Raw genomic sequence first — 18,378 nt, 5'->3', positions numbered from 1 at the left:
CTGCTCTGTTTATTAATTACCCAGCACGTGCGAGGGAGCCAGGCGCGCTCAGGTGGACGGGCCTCGCTGCTCGCTCTACTGGCCGCCTGCTCAGCTCCCTCCTCGGGTCTCTCAGGGCTCTTTCCACCTGGACCATGTGAGCAGTCCTTACAAGTCTGATTAAAAGCAGGAACAGCCCTTTTCCTGCTGCTGCTGACCTCTGCTGGCTTGGAATCCATCAAAATCCAGTTCATTGCATTTCGCCTCCCCTTTCTTCCCACCTCTGAAACCGTACTCCTCACTGCTTTTTCCCCTAAGCGCTCTTCCTGCCTTGCCCCCCACCGTCCAGTGCACGACATGCTAGGCAGAGGTTTGCCACACTGAGCCCCGTGGCTTGTGGAAGGTCTCACAGCTTATCTAAGGCACAGACGGGACTAGAACCCAGCTCTCCTGAAGCTTAGCCTCTCAGGGGTCACGAACTCAGAAGGCTCCAGGGGCCCTGTGTGTTGCACAGTGGGGAGGGGTGGAGTCTGCGGCAAGGGAGAGCTGTGCTTGCCCCTTTGGGGGGGTTCATTCAGTGTGCCCCACTGAGGGCCGAGAATGGCCACTTCTTGATAAGTCTAAGAGTGAGTCCAAAGAGGGTGTGAAGAAAAGGGAAGCCTCCTACACTGTTGGTGGGAATGGAAATTGGTGCAGCCGAAAACAGTATGGAAGTCCCTTAAAAAACTAAAACTAACGTTTAAGCAATTCCACTCCTAGGCATATAATTGGGAAACAGTGAAAACTCTAATTCAGAAACATACATTCACCCCAGTGTTCATAGCAGCACTATTTACAATAGCCAAGACATGGAAACAACCTAAGTGTCCATCGACAGATGAACAGATAAAGAAGATGTGGCACATATATGCTATGGAATATTACTCAGCCATAAAAAAGAAGGAAATAATGCCATTTGCAGCAACATAGATGGACCTAGAGTTTATCATACTGAGCGAAGTAAGTCAGACAGAGAAAGACGAATATCCTATGATATCACTTATACATGGAATCTTAAAAAATGATACAAATGAACTTATTTACAAAACAGAAACAGACTCACGGACATAGAAAAACTAATCATGACCAAAGTGGAAAGTAGAGGAGATGGATAAATTTGGGATTAACAGATACATACTACGCTATATAAAATAGATAAACAATGAGGACCTACTGCATAGCACAGGGATCAATATCTTGTAATAAGCTATAATGGGAAAGAATCTGAAAAAAATATCTATCTATAGATACATAGATGTACATATATATCTATGTACGTATATATGTACAACTGAATCATTTTGCTGTACACCTGAAACATTGTAAATCAACTATACTTCAGTAAAAAATTAACATTGCATATTTAACTATAAAAAAGAAAAGAGTGAGTCCGATGTCTGAGGATGGCAGTGACCGGAACCACTGGGCACTTTGGACTCACCGTGTGGTGATCTTTCCAAGATGCTGCTTAGGGAACATGTGAGCCCCACCCCCATGCCTGCCCATCCAAGGCCTAGTTCTGCCCATGCTGTGGAGAAGGTTCCCAGGCTGGCACCCCTCCCACCGCTCATGCAGGGCCCCCCTTCCCCTCAGATCTCCCCATGTCTTGGACACCACTCTCCCCTCCTCTCTATCTACAGTTCCCCATTCAGACCGCATCTGGCCCAACTCTCAGCTCTCTATCAATCAGGCAGAAAAAGAAGCCAGTTCCAGCGGATCCCAGAATTTGAAAGGAGGCGTTGTGGCTGGGGTGTGTGTGCTGTCTTTAAGGAGATACTGGTGGTGGGGATTTCAGGCATCACAAGGAGGCCAGAAGGGGGCATTTGGGGACAGGGACTCTGGGAAGGAGCCCACACACAGGACTGCCTCCCCTCTGGAAGCCTCCCAACGCTGGCTCTCAGCTGCTCTCGGCTCAGAGTTTCAGGTCAGTGCCCTGCTCCCTGCCTGCTAGCTTCTGGCTAAGGCTGCCTTCAGTGGGGAGGGCGTTAACATGTGATCTCGCTTCGCCAGCTATCCCTTTGGCCCCTCCGGAGGCTTCTCTTTTCGCATAGGTTGTAGATGAGCTTTGGCGGCTGTGTCTCTTCCTCCTTAGGACCCACTCCATCTTAGGGTCTTTGGTGCCTCCCCTGCTCTGGTCTCTGTGGGAGGGGGTGTGAGAGGTGCCCGGCTGTGCTCAGCCTTCTGGCAGTGTCTGGTCCCCACCTGCAGGTGCCCTGATACTGCCTGGGAGTAACTGCCTGGAAATAACTGAGGCCTTTCCCCTGGGCTAGGCATTGTCCCTGAGCCCTGGAGGATGGCCCCCAGCCTGGACTGTCCTCAGACCCGCACAGTCAGTCTCTGGTAGAAACTGCTTCATCCAGGGCAACTCGCCATCATCATCAGTCTGGGAGGAACCAGATACACCCCATAGTTCCTGAAATCAGCCTGTTTTCACCTGCACAGTCACCTTAAGCAGCTGACTGTCTGCTCTGTGAAGAGAGAGGCTGAGCCTTATTCCTGTCTCTGTTCCCACCAGGGCCTGTCACATAGTAGGTGCTCAATAAATTTGTTGGCTGAATCAGTCAGTCAATGAACTGATGAATAAAAATGCGACTCCTTGTTACTTTTCAGCAGGGAATTTATTGGATGTCTACAACAGTCCACGTAGAAAGACAATCTAGTGTCTGGGTTAAAAGGATAAAGTCAGGAGCAGGCAGCCTGGGTTTGAATCCCAGCTCTGCCACAAGGCTTTGGACAAGTTAGATAACCTCTTTGGGCCTCAGTTTCTTTATCTGGAAAATAGGGGTAGTAATAAATCATACCTCAAGGGGTTGCTATGAGGAATAAATAGTACAGGTAAAGTGTGTGTACGACAAGGGCCTGCCATGCAGAGAATGTTCAGTAAGTGCTGGCCATTCTCACTCACGGTAGAATTACTGCGACAGTAGTGTCAGTGGACTGCACTCTACACTAGGAATGGGGGAAACCAGGGCACTTCATCGTCCCCATTCCCGCCCTCTAAGGTTCACAGTAGAGTTGGGAGATGAAATCCACAAGGAGGGAGGAAGTTAGAGCTGCCAGGTGTAGGGGAAGATTCCCCCAGGGCTGGACTAGTTGAGGAGAGGCCCTGTGGGATGTAGTGGGGCTGGGAGAGGCCTAGGCTGATGGAAGAGGCATGTGGTTGTGGGGTGTGGGGTCACCCATGAGGGGGCAGCGGGCCACAAGGGGGATGTGGACCTTGCCAGTCAACTCAGGAGACTGTACATCACGCAGGTCATCCCTACATTTCAGGGTTTTCAGCTTTTCAAATCTACTCGAGCTCCTGGAGGCCATCCTGGCAGAAACAGTTTCCTTCCAACCGCATTTGCTGAGTCTGGGTGGGAAGGAAAGAGTGATGGGGAGCTCCCAGAGGCCCCTCTTTGGGCCCAGGGTGAGGTCCAGGGATCTCCGATGGTCCCAATTGAGTTTTCCAGCAGCTTCAGGCTGAAACTCTGGGCAATAAACATGACCCCCTGCCTTTGGTCTCCAACCTGGAGGACCCTGCTGATCTAAACATCAGTTTGTGCCTGATGCACCCAAGCAGGACACCCTTGACCTAGGATGAGCCAAGGGTTCGTAAGAAGTGATCAGAGGGAGGAGACGGGGGAGCGTGCCCTTAGGACTAAAATCTTCTCTGACTGTGGTTGCATACTCATGCTCCTATCACTCCTAAATGGAGACTTGAAATTCCCAGAAATCGACTGGCATCCCTGCCCCTGGATAGTCCTTCCCATCCCCACTTCCACCCACAGCCTTGCTTTTCTGCCTAGCCAACTCCTATTCATCCTCTGTGACCCAGATGTCACCTCCTCTGGGAAGTCTTCCAGCCTACCCACGGCTGAGTGAGTGCTCTCCTCCAGGCTTCCCTAGCACCCTGTCTTCCTCCTTCCATCAGCGCTGTCATACCACAGGACCGTCTGTGATTGGTCCTCTTCCCTGTGAGCTCCCCCAGGTCAGGCAATGGGTCTCATTCATCTTTGCCTTCCTGGTTTTTGGCACCATGCCTGGCATCGAGTCAGCATCAATGAATGTTCGAGGCATGAATGGAGAAGCTGGGCCAGCACGACCCAGAGAGAGAGGAATAGGGCAGAGGCAGAGGCCAACACCAAGAGCAGCTGAGCTACCCCAGACACCGCCTGCCCCACCAGCAGCCTCGCCTGGCCGCTAAGCAGGTCCAAGGTTCTACCTCATCTCTAAGGCACCTGGGATAAGACAGGAGTCAGGCATCCTTGCTCTCTGCCCATCACCCCCTTTTCTCCCCAGCAGGAGGGGCTGCTTCCCAAGCATCCCTGAGTGCATGCCCAGAAGCAGGGCAGGAGGGACGTGAGGGGGAACAATGAGGCCAGTTGGAGGACACAGGGTACAGAGAGGAGCCAGGGCACTGGGGGGACCAAATACATGGAGTGACAGGGACAACCATGCTCTTAGTGGAGGAGACTGGCTGAAAGATGGCTGCCAGGACCGAAGGACTGGGCTCCTCATTATAGTGGAGGGGGATGTGGTTTAGGTCTCCTCGAGTACATCGTTTCCCCAAAGCTTCTTTGGTTCCCGAGCGCTGGGGAGCCCAGTATCTCCCTGTGTCTGCCACTGGGTGTGGAGACCAGAGGACCTATGACCTCTATTGCCACAGGCAGATGGTTCCCCACCCCCCGGCTTTGGGAGTCAGAGACTTGTGCGTAAGAAAGCTCTGAACCCCTTCCTCCACTCAAGGTTGCAGAGTGGTTATTAAGAGTGACACCATCAACTGCCAACCAATGGGCCAATGACAGTGGCGAGCGCTTCAGGGGCCCTGAACCCTGCCCAGGGTCATGTTCTCCTCCCAATTCCAGTGCTCCTGATGGCCTGTCCTTTGAGGTCACACTGATCACCCCACCTCAACCTTCAGGATCACCTTGAATCCTTTCACCAGTGCCACTTCAGTCATGCTCCATGTCTGTGAAGTGCCTCTGATATCTTCCGTTCCTTACCAGCCTACAGCCACTATTCCCCCCTAGACCCTGGTTACATAATACGCAGATCATAGCAAATGCCTCTTACCTGGTCCCTCCCACTTCCAGTCTACCTGCCAAGGCTCCATTTTCTGAACTCTAGCTCTAATCAGGTAATTCCCTTGCTCAAAACCTTCAATGGTTCCCTATTACCGGTCAAATTTATTCCAGATCTCTTAGCTTGGCATTCAAGGCCCCTCTGCTCAGGTCCCAACTCTTAGCCTTAACTCCCTCTGCCTCACTGTGATGTCCCCTATCCTAACTGTTCCACGATCATTCCAAGGCTCCAGGCCTGTTCCCTCCACCTGGACAGCCCTCTCCATCCCTCTCCACCTGCAGAGATCTCATCCCTCCTTCCAGGCTCTGCCCAAATGGAAGCTCCTTGCTCCCTACCTCTGGATGTGCTCTCTTCGTCCTTTGAGCACTCCCAGGATGTGAACCCCCAGAGAACAGAGCTGTCTCATTTGTCTTCCAGCCCCACTGTGTGCACAGCCCAGTGCTGGGCACATCAGGGGAAGAAGAGGTATGCGGTGAGTGAATGAGCACGGATCTGTGCAATCACTGAGCACCTACTATGTGCCTGGTCCCTGCCAGGCATCCAGGGTACAGTGTGAACAAGGCAGGTGTGTCTGCCCTGTGGAGTATGGATAGCTCACACTCTAGAATGTGCTGAGGGTTAGCTGCAGCTCCATTCATCCCTTCCCGCTGGCCCCAGCACATCTCGGGACTGCCTTGCTGGTTGCCCCTTGGTGTGTGTTCAGGGAATGCCGACCCATATACAACACTGACCTTGGCTGAAGGTTCTTCAACAGCCCAAGTAGAATGAGCACTTCGCAGCTGTGTCTTCCATCAGTCCAGGCCTGCACATCTTTGGATGCATCAGAGGCTATGCCCATTCCCCTGCTCAGGGACCACTCCCTCCCTGCAGGGCTCAACACCCTCCCAGCTGCCAAGGTGTCCACGTATTATAGGGGCCGAGAGGAGGGGGCCCTGCCTGATCCTCGGTGGTGGGCAGCTCTGGCTGAAATGGAGGACCAGGCGGACTCCCCTCTTCATTCACTCCCCAGCTGTCATGGGAAGGAGTGGGAGAGAGGGATTGCGAGAGGGAGGCGGAGGCAAGTTCCCAGGTGGGACATTCCGTCCCTGGTGCCTGTGGGTCCACGCGGACCTGCTACCAACCAGGGTTGATACCCGCACTTTTACCAACCACGTGGCACAATCCTGACCACTCACAGTGGACACTGGCTGAAGGGCTGGAGCAGGATCCTGGGGACCCCGCGCCGCTGCCAGGCGCTGCCCTTTTCATCGCTGGATTCGAGGTGAGCCCGGATCCCAGGGAAGGAGCAACAGTGTCTGGGCAGCAGGGGCGGATTACTCAGGGAGTCTGGACACTGGTTACTTACCTACTGGAACAGAAGCGTTTTTAATACTTACCTTAAATATTTTAGCAGCTAGTATGACGGTGTCGGTATACTCCAGCCTTGCCAGCCCTGCTACCAACCAGAGCGCCAAAACCATCACAACAAGCCCAATTTAAAACCACATATTTTATTGATGTTCTTCATCGACATTATAGGGCCATGTGTACAAATATTTCTCAAGTCCTACACCTGGCAACCTCCCCACTGTCACCCCCACTGGCCAGTCAGCCAGGAGATGACTCCCTGCACGTATCCCTTTTGCTCCCTCACACTGCTGAGCCTCCAGGAGACTGAGCAGGGCAGGGCTGGCTTCCAAGCCTGAGCTTTGGGGTCAGGAGTGAGCCAGGCCCTTTCCCTTCTCGCCTTCCACTCCCACTGATTCAATATGGTCAGAACTGAGGGTGAGGATGCCCCCCCCGCCCCAATGACCCCTCCATCCAGGAAGCCTGGGCTCCCCTGCAACCCTCTCCGCCACATCCTTCCCCTCCAAGCGACCTATCCTGCTGCCCAGCAAGATGGCGGAGTGACTGTTTTGCAGGGGGTGGGGACATGGGGTCAGCAACAGGATGCTCCTGGTGGCAGGGATTTCATCCTGTTCACCACCGTACACCAGTGCCTGGTGGAGACCTGGCACACAGTTGGTGCTCAGTAAATACATGTAGGATGAATGAGTGAATAATATAAGAGGGAGAACTATGAGCAGGTGGCACCATTACTACATTAGTTCTCTAGGGGCCATGAAGGCAGAACCAAGATAAAGTCCTCCCAAGCTCTGCTCGAGAACTCGAGGTGCTGTGCAGTGTCGTGTGGCAACGGTTGGGGTCACTGTGGCCACCAGCTGGACACTGCAGAGTGTGGGCTCCAGCAGACTGGATGGCAGAACGGCCTTGGGACCCGGTCAGGAGGGGGCGCTTGTGTTGTCCCCACTCCCTCATATGCCCCAGGAGTCTGGTCTTCTGGGTCCCAGAATGCAGAGCAGTGCCCTCATCCAGAGCTAGTCAGGGCTGGTCTCCCAATTGCACCCCTATATTCCGGTCTCCCTGTTCCTGAGCCTCAACTCTCCCAATCTCACTCCTCAGAGTTGAACGTGATTTTCCAGCTTTGCTCTCCCCACCACTGCCCCGACCTGCCCCTGACACTGCCCCATCTCCCTGTCCTCAAAGGCCAACCCCCTCAACTAGCATTAATACCTAGTAGTCCCATCTCGCTGGTGGTCAGGTAGGGTCCTGAAAGTTTGCATCATGATTTTCAGACTACTCCATCCCGCCCCATCCTCCACGAAAGCAAATAATTCACAGGTGTCTCTGCAGATCTTGCCTCTGGACCTGGCAATCATGAAGAAGACACTGGCATCTTGGGGTGGGAAAGGATCTTCCTTTCCCTGACCCTGTGCAGAAATTCTTTCCACAGCATGCCTGCCAGATGACTGCCTAGTCCCTTCTGGAATACCTCCAGTTGTGAGGCACTCACTACCTTCCCAGGCAACTATTCAAACACTGAACAGCTTTAGCTGCTAGAATGTCCTTCAGAAATGAACCCATTTGCCCCTTTCATTCTCAGTCCCCAAATATCCCAGTGCCCAATCTCTGTGTGACCCTCTCTCTTCCCATTCTTTCTCTATTTTCATAACAACATTCCTCACCACTTTCTCTCTCTCTCTCTCTCTCTCTCTCTCTCTATCTCTCTCTCTCTCACACACACACACACACACGATCACATGCCCCCCCTTCTATATGGTTGTGCAGTCACACACCACTCTCATTTATCAGTATCTCCCTTTCCTTCTCTCTTCTTCCTTGCCTTCCCAGCATCTAGCAAAGACCCAGAGGCTGGAAGAGTGCCAGGGAAAGGAAGCATCCAGCCAGGCCCTGGATGGCACTGGGTAGCCGGCTGGGGCGGGGTGGACAGGGGACAGCAGCTAGAAGTCCCAGGCCATTGGCTGCTGTCTCCCAGAAAAAGGCCTTGCAACTTGAGGGCTGGGCAGCGAGCTGCTGAGTTCTTTTTTCCCTCCATTGTTCACAATTCCACGGAGGGGATGAGGACACACACCCCTCCTTTCCCAACCTCACTAGCAGCTGGCAGAGCTGACTTGGCTGCCTCTCACACGTGGTAATTTTAAACCTTTTGCCAGACTCCAGGTCCTGGGGAGCTGCATACCAGCAGCAAGAATCCCCTCCCGACTCCTGACATGGGGCTGAGAGGAAAAGCTCTAGCAGATAGCAGTGATGTCATGAGACTTGGTGGAGCGTGGGTGAACCAGGCAGAGGGGAAAAGCAGGCACCCCAAGGGGGAAGAAACAAAAGAGAAGCTCTGAACGGTTAGCAGCCACCAGGCTGGCTCACGGGGAACCTAGCAACGCCTCAGTGGCCATTTTCCCTCCTTGTCATGATCCACCAGCCAACGCTGTTCTCTGTATGTTACAGACCAGGGGTGGATGCTAGGGCCTTACCGGCCCAAAGCTGTAGTGGGCCATGGGTGGAGACAGGGTGCTGTGGTCTTATGTTCACGAGGAGTCAACACACACACACAGAGGAATGATGGGAGTGCCTGCTACTTGTCCCGCTGCTTGGAGCTCTCACTTCCAACATTGAACATGGGGACCAGCAGGCCCAGGAGCCACCTCTTTCCGAAGACCTCCTGTAAGTTCTTGCGCCAAGGCCGGGCCCTCACTGCCACCCCCTTCCGCACCTGGTGGCGGGTCTGCCCCCGGAGGATCAGCAGCAGCTGATGGCAGCAGAAGCCAGCGCAGGCCAGGCCGACGGCAAACCAGAGGTAGAGCATGAGAATGACGAACATTTCAGGACCAAGGACAGCTCCTGCAGGGGGGCGGGAAAACAACAGAATCGCTTTACACCCAGGCCACGCCCCGAACTGCCGTCCAAGCAGGCGCTTTCCACTAGGGAGGGAGATTAATGAGATTGAAGCTACATCTCAGCTCGGCAGCGAGGGAGAGGAACAAGTTGTCCTAACTTCTTCTTACTGCTGATGGCTCCTGAGGCGAGAGAGGAGAACTGGGGACGTGGGAGACGCTTCTATGGGCAGTGCCTAGATGCTAGCATTTCCTCAGGGTCAGTGATACCATCTCTCTCTCTCTCTCTCTGCCTTCTCTTTTGGGGCTAGAAACAGGGAGAAGGGTTGTTTTTCAGGAGGAGAGAGGAGTGAGCTGAGGACCCTGGAGAGGGAGCTGGTGCCTGGGCAGCTGTCTAGACTGCAGTGCCTTCTCCTCGGAGCTGTGAGCACTGGCTGGGAGGACTCGGGAAAGTGACAGCATGATGGAGAACAGGGCCTAGTCATCAAGAAGAATAAATCACGAGTTTCAAGGCAGTGCAGAGGATAATTCAGTCATCAATGTTAAAAAGAGGACAGTATGGCACTGGAACTTTCAGCCACAGCCGTCCTGTCAGAGCTTGCTAAGGCTGGAAAAGGCCCCCAAGGTCATCAGTCTAGGTCCCTGCCTTGAGGTGGACCTTCCCTAAACCCCTCTAAACCAGCACTCTCCATGACTGGTTTAAACATCACTGAGTAAGAAATTCTCCACTCTTCCTCCGAGTTGGGGTGGCCGGTCCGTGCTAAGTTTGAATCTCCCAGCTCTGTGGTCTTGCACAAGTTTCTTAACTTGTCTGAGCTGCAGTTTGCTCATAATGTAAAATGGGTATAACAACAATGACTCCATGGGGTTGCACGTTTCAGAGAAATTGTGTGCGCAGTGGCCAGCATTCTGGTTCACACTCAGCGCAGCACTCCCTGCTGGGCATCCTTCACAGATAAGGAGACTACCTCCAAAAGGGGCTCAAGCTTAACTCTTAAGACCATCACGCTTTCTCCTTCTCCTTTCCAGGGCTTGGAGATCTGACTGGGTTACAACTTTAGCAGCCTTGACCTGCCCAGCAGCCAGGGCAGTGGGCCCAGGAGAGAACTCAAAAGCCCTCCTCAGCCCCTCTCTCCAGCAGGGCAAGCTCACCATCACTTCCTCCAGTGAGATGCCAGAGACCCTACCTTATAACCTATTCAACCTCTGCAAATCTCAACCCTATTCCTCCCTTCTCCAGCTTCCCATGGTGCCCACGGACCTCTTCTCAGCTCCCCACGTTTCCATTCCCAGACCCCTGAGGGCTGGGCTTTTAAAACTTTTCCAGGGACTTCCCTGGTGGCGCAGTGGTTAAGACTTCACGCTCCCTATGCAGGGGGCCCAGGTTCGATCCCTGGTCAGGGAACGAGATCCCACATGCATGCCACAACTAAGAGTTCGCATGCCACAATTAAGCAGCCTGTGAGCCTCAACTAAGGAGCCCGCCTGTCACAACTAAGACCCAGTGCAACCAAATAAATAAATTAAAAAAAACACTTTTCCAATCTGAGCAATGGTGGACTCAGTGGCCAGGAGGATGTGGATATGACTCAGGTTTGCTCATGAGCATCCCCCTCTTGCCCTCAGCCCTAGGAGCTTTGATAGCAGGTTTCTCTTTGCAAACTTGGGGACAAATAAAGTCCTGCTGTCCAGGGGACGGAAAGCTCAGTCCAGCTGGCTTGCACGGGGGGCAGGGGGCAGCAACGGTACAGGGCTCACCTTGCGCTGTGCCATGCCTCTGACCTACTTCTTCCTTGTCAGCACAGGTTAGCTCATGCAGCCATGTGCAGGATGAAGGATCCTGGAACCATGGTGCCCTCTGGGGTGCAGGAATGCTACAGGCAAAGATGGCGTTCAAGCTGGGCTGTGCAAACATCAGAGCTGTCGAGCGCAAGCCTGCCTTGCACCTCAGCCTCAGGGACAAGCCTGGGCTGATGGAAGCTGTTTTCCACAGTCTCTTTTTTCTGGCGCTAAATCAAGGCATGAAGAAAAGACCTTGTGGCCTTTCCCCGGCCCCTTGCAGCAGCTACAAAAGGCTAATCTGGGGACATGCTTTCTCTCAAAGTGTTTGAAGCTGCCTAGCCTGGCTGCCTCAGCTTCTCTGAACTATTTAATAATAGTTCTGCTTCTTTTAGAAAATCACAGAATATTCCTAATGGGCCTGAAGGGTCACACCACCCAATCACTCCACCCTGGCTTTCCACCAAGCACCTATAGCACCTCTGACAGATCATCACCCAGCATCTTTAATATACATCCTGGGATAAGAAGCTCTCTCCCTCCCAAAGTGGCTCATTCATCAAGAAGCAACTGCAGGGAGGCAGTATTGTGGGAAGAATGTGGGCTCTGGAGGCTAGCAGCTCTGAGTCCAAAGCTTGGGTTGGACTCATACTAGCTGTGTGCTTTCAAAGCAACTTAACCTTGTTAAGCCTTTGGTTGCTGAGTCTTTAAAAATGATATAATAATACCTACCTCACAAACTTGTCCTGAGGATTGGATGAAATGAGACCTGCACAGTGGTTAGCACATAATATTTGCTCAACAAATATTAACCCCTTTTCCCTTCTACTGGACTTTCTGGCACTCACCACACTGGCGTACTTTTCCAAATGCCACGACACAGGTCAGATGGTGTCATCTCCATTTCCCAGATGAGAAGAATGAGGCTCAGAGAAGTGACACAACCTGTACTGGTCCCACGAAGCCAAAAGAAAGAACAGCTTCTAAAATCTAACTGGCCAGTCTCCTTCCTCTCTGGCATCAACGGAGGGCATGTGGGTACAGCCACCAGAAGACACCCACCCCACTTCTGGCTCACGGGGCCCACACACGGCCATCCCGTGCTCTGGTGGCAGATCTGCCTTAGGGGCAGTACCACAGTTGGGGACAGCTCAATCTAGCAAACGACTTGTCCCTTTTTACTTCCTGTCCACCTGACCTCTGGAGCAGATGAGAGGGCAGTGCCATCAACCATCTGGGTTGAGAAGAGAGGGAGAAGGGACAGGAAGGGAGAAGCTGAACAGGTGAGGTGTGTGTCAGGGCAGGCGAGAGAAGGGCTGTCAAGGGGAAAGATGAAAGGCCAGCAAAGGAGGAGGATGAGATGGGAGAGTTGGAGATTAGAAATCACGGCCTCGGGACTTCCCTGGTGGTCCAGTAGTTAGGAATCTGCCTTCCAGTGCAGGGGATGTGGGTTTGATCCCTGGTCGGGGAACTAAGATCCCACATGCCATGGGGCAACTAAGCCCGTGCACTCTAGGGCCCGCGGGACAACTAGAGAGTCCCCGCACCGCCACTCCGGAGCCCGAGCACCACAACTAGAGAGAAGCTCGCGCGCCGCAGCAAAGAGCCCATGAACCGCAACAAAAGATCCTGCACGCGACAATGAAGATCCTGCGTGCCGCGGCTAAGACCCAATGCAGCCAAATAAGAAAAAGAAAAAGAAAAAGAAATCTTGTCCTCCTTTTCCTAGTGGGTCTGGTGAGGAGGTAAAAGATAGTGGGACTCATTTTTCTGCTACAATAGGGATCTGGGCCCCAGGATAGGCACTGACTGGCTCTGCTCCCTCATCAGATCAAAGCAAGAGGTTCCTCTTCTTTACTTTCCTGTCTCCCACCCAAACCTAGCACATATGGACAGGCCTCAAGCCCAGCTTAAATCAAACCATTTCAAGATCCTCTCTTTGGAAGCATCCATTTTTATGTGATGAAACTACTTGGAAAAGAAAGTGTAATCAGCCTCTCTGGCTCTCCTCATCTCTCCACCTGCCTGTGCTCACACTCTACCGCCTAGCCCGCCCACTTTCCCTCCCTCGTCCTGGCTATTTCAGTCCCAGCAGCCTCCTATGCTGGCGCCAGGATCCAGAAGGTCGGAGAGCTCTGAGTTCTGGGTCCAGCTCAACCACCAGCCCTCAAGGCAACCCTCATAGCTGGGTCCTTCCTCCAGGGCCTCTGTGTTCCCACTGCCAAATGGCACAAAGTTTTACACCTGCAGAGGACTGGGCTGAGGCCCCAACAAAGACCAAAACGATGGCTTCCCCCAGAGTGGGGCCAAATTTTATGAATGTCCAGCCCAGGCATATCAAGACAATTTGGGGCTCTCAGTGGAAGAAGCTGCACTCTGTCTTTTTTGTCCCTGAAAGGTCAGTGGGGTATGAAACACGCTGTATTCCCTCCGCTGCTGCGCGTTGTCTAAAGACCTGGGAGGCAGGCCAGAGGCTGCTGCTCGGAAGTACTAAGATCCTGGGGAGCCATTTAACCCCATCTGAGCCTCAGTTTCTTCATGAGAAATGGAGATGACATCACACACGCACAGCTACGTGTCCCTATGTGCATGCTACTAATTGTAACAGCCAAGTCAGTCAGAGTCAAAGGCCGGGGTAGGTGGAGTGAAGGAAATGAGGTAGGGGCCAATTTCATGGCCAGGCAGGGTGGGTCCTGACCGGTGTCAAGGCCTGGTCCCTGCCACCAGGAACCAGGTTCTCCTTGGGGTACTCTCCTTGGGGTACGCTATATAAAGCACAGTCCTCACCAGGGGGCATAGCTGAGCCCCAGCGTGAAGGTCTACATGCCTGGCTCCTGCAAGTGTAAGAGCCTCCTGGAGGGTCAGATCCCACGCCAGTCCCATGGCGCTGTGGTGTGAAGATGGAGCCATTAAATATGGCTGCATCTCCAACCAGATGCTCCTTGCTCTGAGCCATCTGCAGACTGGAGGACCACCTGGAGGGGGTCAAACATAGTGGGTAGGAGGGCGAGGGTTAGCCTCCTGCTGGGACTGGCCCGGCACCCTGGTCAGCCTTACTGTGGTTGACCAGCAAGACCTTTGGAGGGCAAAGTCCTCAGAGGAATGTGAGCAGGATTGGGGTCCAGGCAGAGGAAGGACATAGCACGGGGGTACCTCACAGGCTGCACGGAGGGACGGCCAGCAATCAGCCCCTCCTGGCACAGGGCAGGTGTATTGCCTGGTTTGCCACAATTCTATGAGCAAATGGGCAGCGGCGAGCACCGAGGAGAAGATGAATGAGGATGGATGTGGGGAGGGAGGTTGCCAGCTGACATACAGCATGCCCAGTTAGTCTGCTTTTGTTTTTTTTTTTTTTTGTGGTACGCGGGCCTCTCACTGTTGTGGCCTCTCCCGTTGCGGAGCACAGGCTCCGGAAGTGCAGGCTCAGCGGCCATGGCTCACGGGCCCAGCCGCTCCGCGGCATGTGGGATCTTCCCGGACCGGGGCACGAACCCGTGTCCCCTGCATCGGCAGGCGGACCCTCAACCACTGCGCCACCAGGGAAGCCCTGCCCAGTTAGTCTGAATTTCAAACAGATAACTAAAAAACTTTAGTGTAAGTATGTCCGCTGCAATATTCAGGAAATACTTATATTAAATAGTTATGCATTGTTTATCTGAAATTACAATTTAATTGGGCATCCTGTATTTGCTAAATCTGGCAAACTTGGGGTTGAGGTAGAAGGTCTTTGCATAGGGCCCAACCTGCCTGCCAAGGTCCACTCACCGGAGAAGAACTGGCTGATGGAGGTGGGAAGGAGCGTGAGGAAGGCCAGGGGGTGGGCGAAGGAGATGGAAAGGACTGCGGAGATGTAGGCCACGCCGGCCACCATGGAGTAGAGGCAGGCCAGGGAGGTGTAGAGGCAGAACAGGATGAAGTTGCGCATGTTCCTGCTCCCGATGCAGTTGCCGGTGAAGAAACAGTGATGGTCGTGCCTCAGGGTGACTCTGGCGCACACTCGGCAGAAGTGGGCGCTGGGCGGAGGGCACAGGGCCCTCCTGGCTGCGGTCCCCTGGCAGGCGTCCAGGTCGTCTGGGGAGTTCTGGATGACCAGGACGTAATTACCCAGGGCGTTGGTTGAGAGGAACAGGAAGAATGCCCCGTGGAGCAGCGCAGGTGAGAAGAGCCGGGCGGCCGAGGGGTCCTCACGCATACTAGGCAGGAAGAGGAAGAGCTGCAGCACGAAGGTCACCAGGGAGATGCACAGGAAGTAGGCGGGGGCCACCACGTTGAGCAGCCTGAGGGCCAGCATCCTCGATTACATTCCTAAGGGGCCCAGGGGGAGAGGAAGACTCACTGCAGCGTTCGGAGGGCTCCCTAGGGCTCTCCCCGGCGCTGTCTGTCCGTCCTGCTCCACGCAAATCCATGTCCCTCGGACCACCCCTCCTCTCTTCCCTAACCCGTGACCAAGCAGGCGTGAGACCCCAAGATCGTGACAGCGTCTGGGAGCCAAGCCCTACCTTCTGGTGCCCACCTCCTCCGTTTTTGAGGCACCTCGGCGCCTTGACGGCCCGGGGGTCAGGTACAAGGAGGGCGAGGTGGGGACTTGTTCTCAGTCCGTAGGAGGTGGCTGGGGGTGGAGGAGCGGCGGGCGGCGGGGGGGCTGCCTAGGGCTCTGCTTTTTTTTTCTGGTACGCGTGCCTCTCACTGCCGCGGCCTCGGGCCCAGCCGCTCCGCGGTATGTGGGATCCTCCCGCACCGGGGCACGAACCGGCGTCCCCTGCATTGGCAGGCGGACTCTCAACCACTGCGCCACCAGGGAAGCCCCTAGAGCTCTGCTTTTTTATGGCAGTGGAGACGTGCCCAGGTTTGGGATTCCTCCTTCAGACCCCCTAGGAGGAGAAAGCAGAAGATCTGGGGTGGGGGCAGATAGAAATGGCCTACTGGAAGTACTGTTTCACCTCCCCTTTCTCCTTGCCACCCCCCCATATTGGGCAATACTCAGGGACCTTACGCATAACGCAAAGAGCTTTGGGGGTATGTGTGCTTGCCTGTGTGTGTGTGTGTGTGTGTGTGCGTGTGTGTGTGTGTGCGGGGGGTGCTCCTTGTGTGTGATTTTGTATGTGTAATCTGTGTGTGCCTCGGTATCTGTGTTTGTGTGTATCTGTGTGTACACACACGCAGCCGCTGCCACCTGGCTTTTTAGAAAAAATCAATGACAACAATCGATACATTTCCACAAGCACTTAGGCGATGGGTGGGATGGGGGGCGCAGCAGGAATACCTGTGTCAGCCGTTTCCGGTCAGCCCATCTCTCCGAAGCTGGCTGCCCTAGCTATTTCTTGGCAAAGAGCGTTTTCATTTGAGGCGACGAAATTAAAATCGCCCCCCCCCCCATCCGCGCTTTCCTCCCGCCCTCCTGGAGCGAGAAACCCAAACAACCCCGATGGCGCTGAAACCCCTTCGATGCCAACAAGCTCTCCCTGGGCGCAGGCGTGGATGCTTGGCCAGGTTTCCAGGGGATCGACCCCCGCCGCTGAGCGCAGCCCTACCACAAATTTATTCCACCCCGCCCCACAGCCCCGGTTCCTGCCCGGCTTCGGAAGCCACTGAAAAATAGGATTCCGGGCGCCCGCGAGAACTTTTCCAGGGGCTAAGGAGCAGGCGAGCCCGAGGCGCGAGAAAAGTTCTGGGAAGGCTGCTGCACCCAGGACGGGCGAATGCCACTAGGCCTCCGTCCAGGCTGTCCCGTCCCCACTGGGTGACTGATCACCTTGGAGTCCCCTTTGCAGGTGCCAGTGCCCCAGGAGACTCGCGCCAGCCATGCGGACCGCGGGTCTCTCTCCGCCGCAGGGGCTCAGCGCAGGGCACGCCAGGGGGTGGTCGCTGGGGGCTCCCGGGGGCTGCGGCGGCGCTGACCACCCTAGAGAGCCCTGGCCCGGGATCCGGCGAAGCGAGTGTCTTCCCCACGCTGGTCGCCAGGGGGGCCGCGGGAGCAGCCTCCAGATGCGCGGCGGCGCCTGGAAGGCGAAGGACGGGCTGGGGGAGTGAGGGGCGCACGGCGGGCGGCCGCACCGCAGCCCCGGCCCTGTGCGGGAGAAGGGACATCGGAGACCGCCGGGGCGGCCCGGTGGCCGTTTAGCACTGGCGCCGGCCGCGCCCGCGGCGGCGGGCGGCACAGCCGGAGCCCTAGCGAGGCAGGCAGCGCGGGCGGCCGCCGGCCACCGCCTCCCGGACGCCCGGGAAGCCGCCCCCCGCGCGGCCGCCGCCGCCGCACCGCCGCAGAGCAGTGGGGAAATGAACTCACCAAGCTCTGGTCGCGGACAAGAGGAGCCCTGCACGCCGGCTCTCGCCCTCCCCGAGGCTGCAAAGTTGTGGGCTCGGCCCCGCTGGCTCGCAGCCTCCTCACGCTTCGCTTCGGGGACTGGGCAGGTAGCGGGGGTGTGGGGAGGAGGGAGCGGGCAGCTGCCGTCCTCCCACTGGGGCGCCGGCGAGTGGGGGCCAGGAGACGGCGGGGATGGCAGCTGGGCACCCCCGCCCCCAGCCCGCCACCCCTCCCTCCCCTCCTAGGGGCGGTGCTCTGGCCACCCCTCTCAGCCTCGGGGACTTGCCCCCCTTCCTCCCCTCACTCCTCTGGAGCGGGCTGGGGCTCCCCGCCTGACTTCAGCCACTGGTTCCAGCTGGGAGCTCTGGATTCCACCCTGATGTGATGCTCTAACCATCATCTGCTCCTTCCCTCCCCACTGTGGCTAACAGCCCTCCGCTGCTCTCCATTCTCGGACCGAGGAAAACCTGGGGGTTTAGGAGTTCAGCTTGCCAGGGGCAACACCCATAAAGATCAAAGTCATTGTGCACAGAAGTGCTGAGAGCCCCGACTCTGGAGCCTGTCTGCCCGGGTCTGAATATCCATCATTCACTACTGTGTGATCTTCAGATTCCAGTTTCCCCATCTGTAAAACAGAGATGTGAGGGTTATATGACAACAATTTATGTAAAGCCCTTAAACAGGGCCTACCTATGGTGAGCACTATTTGAGCATTATTTTATAACCATTGACTCTATCTATTGGGTCCTTACTAGGAACCAGGCACTGTGCTAATAAGCCTTTAGCATAAGGCAGCTTTGTTGATCCTCTCAGCAGAAGCTCCATGATCCCCTTGTATGGATGAGGAGATTGGTGCACAGAGAAGCTAAGTCACATGCCCAAGGACACAGAGCGGGTAAGTGACAGAGCCTGGATTTGAACTAATGGACCTGCTCTCAGCCTCTACACAACGCAGCATCACCCTGAGACCCAGGGAGAGCTCTGATTTGGGAGAAGGGAGGACAACTGAGTGGTTCATCCAGACACAGAGCTTCTGCCTGG

At 55.1% G+C, this 18,378-nt stretch overlaps 2 protein-coding genes across 5 annotated transcripts in view; one reads left to right on the top strand and one right to left on the bottom strand.

Moving 5' to 3' along the window:
• The window catches only part of TMEM63C (transmembrane protein 63C), a 135,115-nt gene that overhangs the window by 8,887 nt on the left and 107,850 nt on the right, over positions 1-18,378 (top strand). The gene's annotated exons all lie outside the window — the stretch shown is intronic.
• ZDHHC22 (zinc finger DHHC-type palmitoyltransferase 22) lies at positions 6,553-17,547 on the bottom strand. Its single transcript, XM_067729474.1, has 3 exons — positions 17,320-17,547; positions 14,799-15,338; positions 6,553-9,261 (listed from the first exon to the last, which is right to left on the bottom strand). The coding sequence occupies exons 2-3, from the start codon at positions 15,322-15,324 to the stop codon at positions 8,996-8,998; spliced, it is 792 nt and encodes a 263-aa protein (XP_067585575.1). The 5' UTR covers positions 15,325-15,338; positions 17,320-17,547; the 3' UTR covers positions 6,553-8,995.

Source organism: Pseudorca crassidens, chromosome 1, assembly GCF_039906515.1.
Source record: "Pseudorca crassidens isolate mPseCra1 chromosome 1, mPseCra1.hap1, whole genome shotgun sequence".
NCBI classification, from domain to species: Eukaryota; Metazoa; Chordata; class Mammalia; order Artiodactyla; family Delphinidae; genus Pseudorca; species Pseudorca crassidens.
This window is presented reverse-complemented; position numbering and strand designations above follow the sequence as displayed.

Coding starts and splice junctions, on each gene's coding strand:
- ZDHHC22 (XM_067729474.1), bottom strand. CDS start 15,324: ATGCTGGCCCTCAGGCTGCTCAACGTGGTGGCCCCCGCCTACTTCCTG. Junction 9,262..14,798: donor CATCAGCCAGTTCTTCTCCG/GTGAGTGGACCT, acceptor GCCCCCCTGCAG/GAGCTGTCCTTGGTCCTGAA.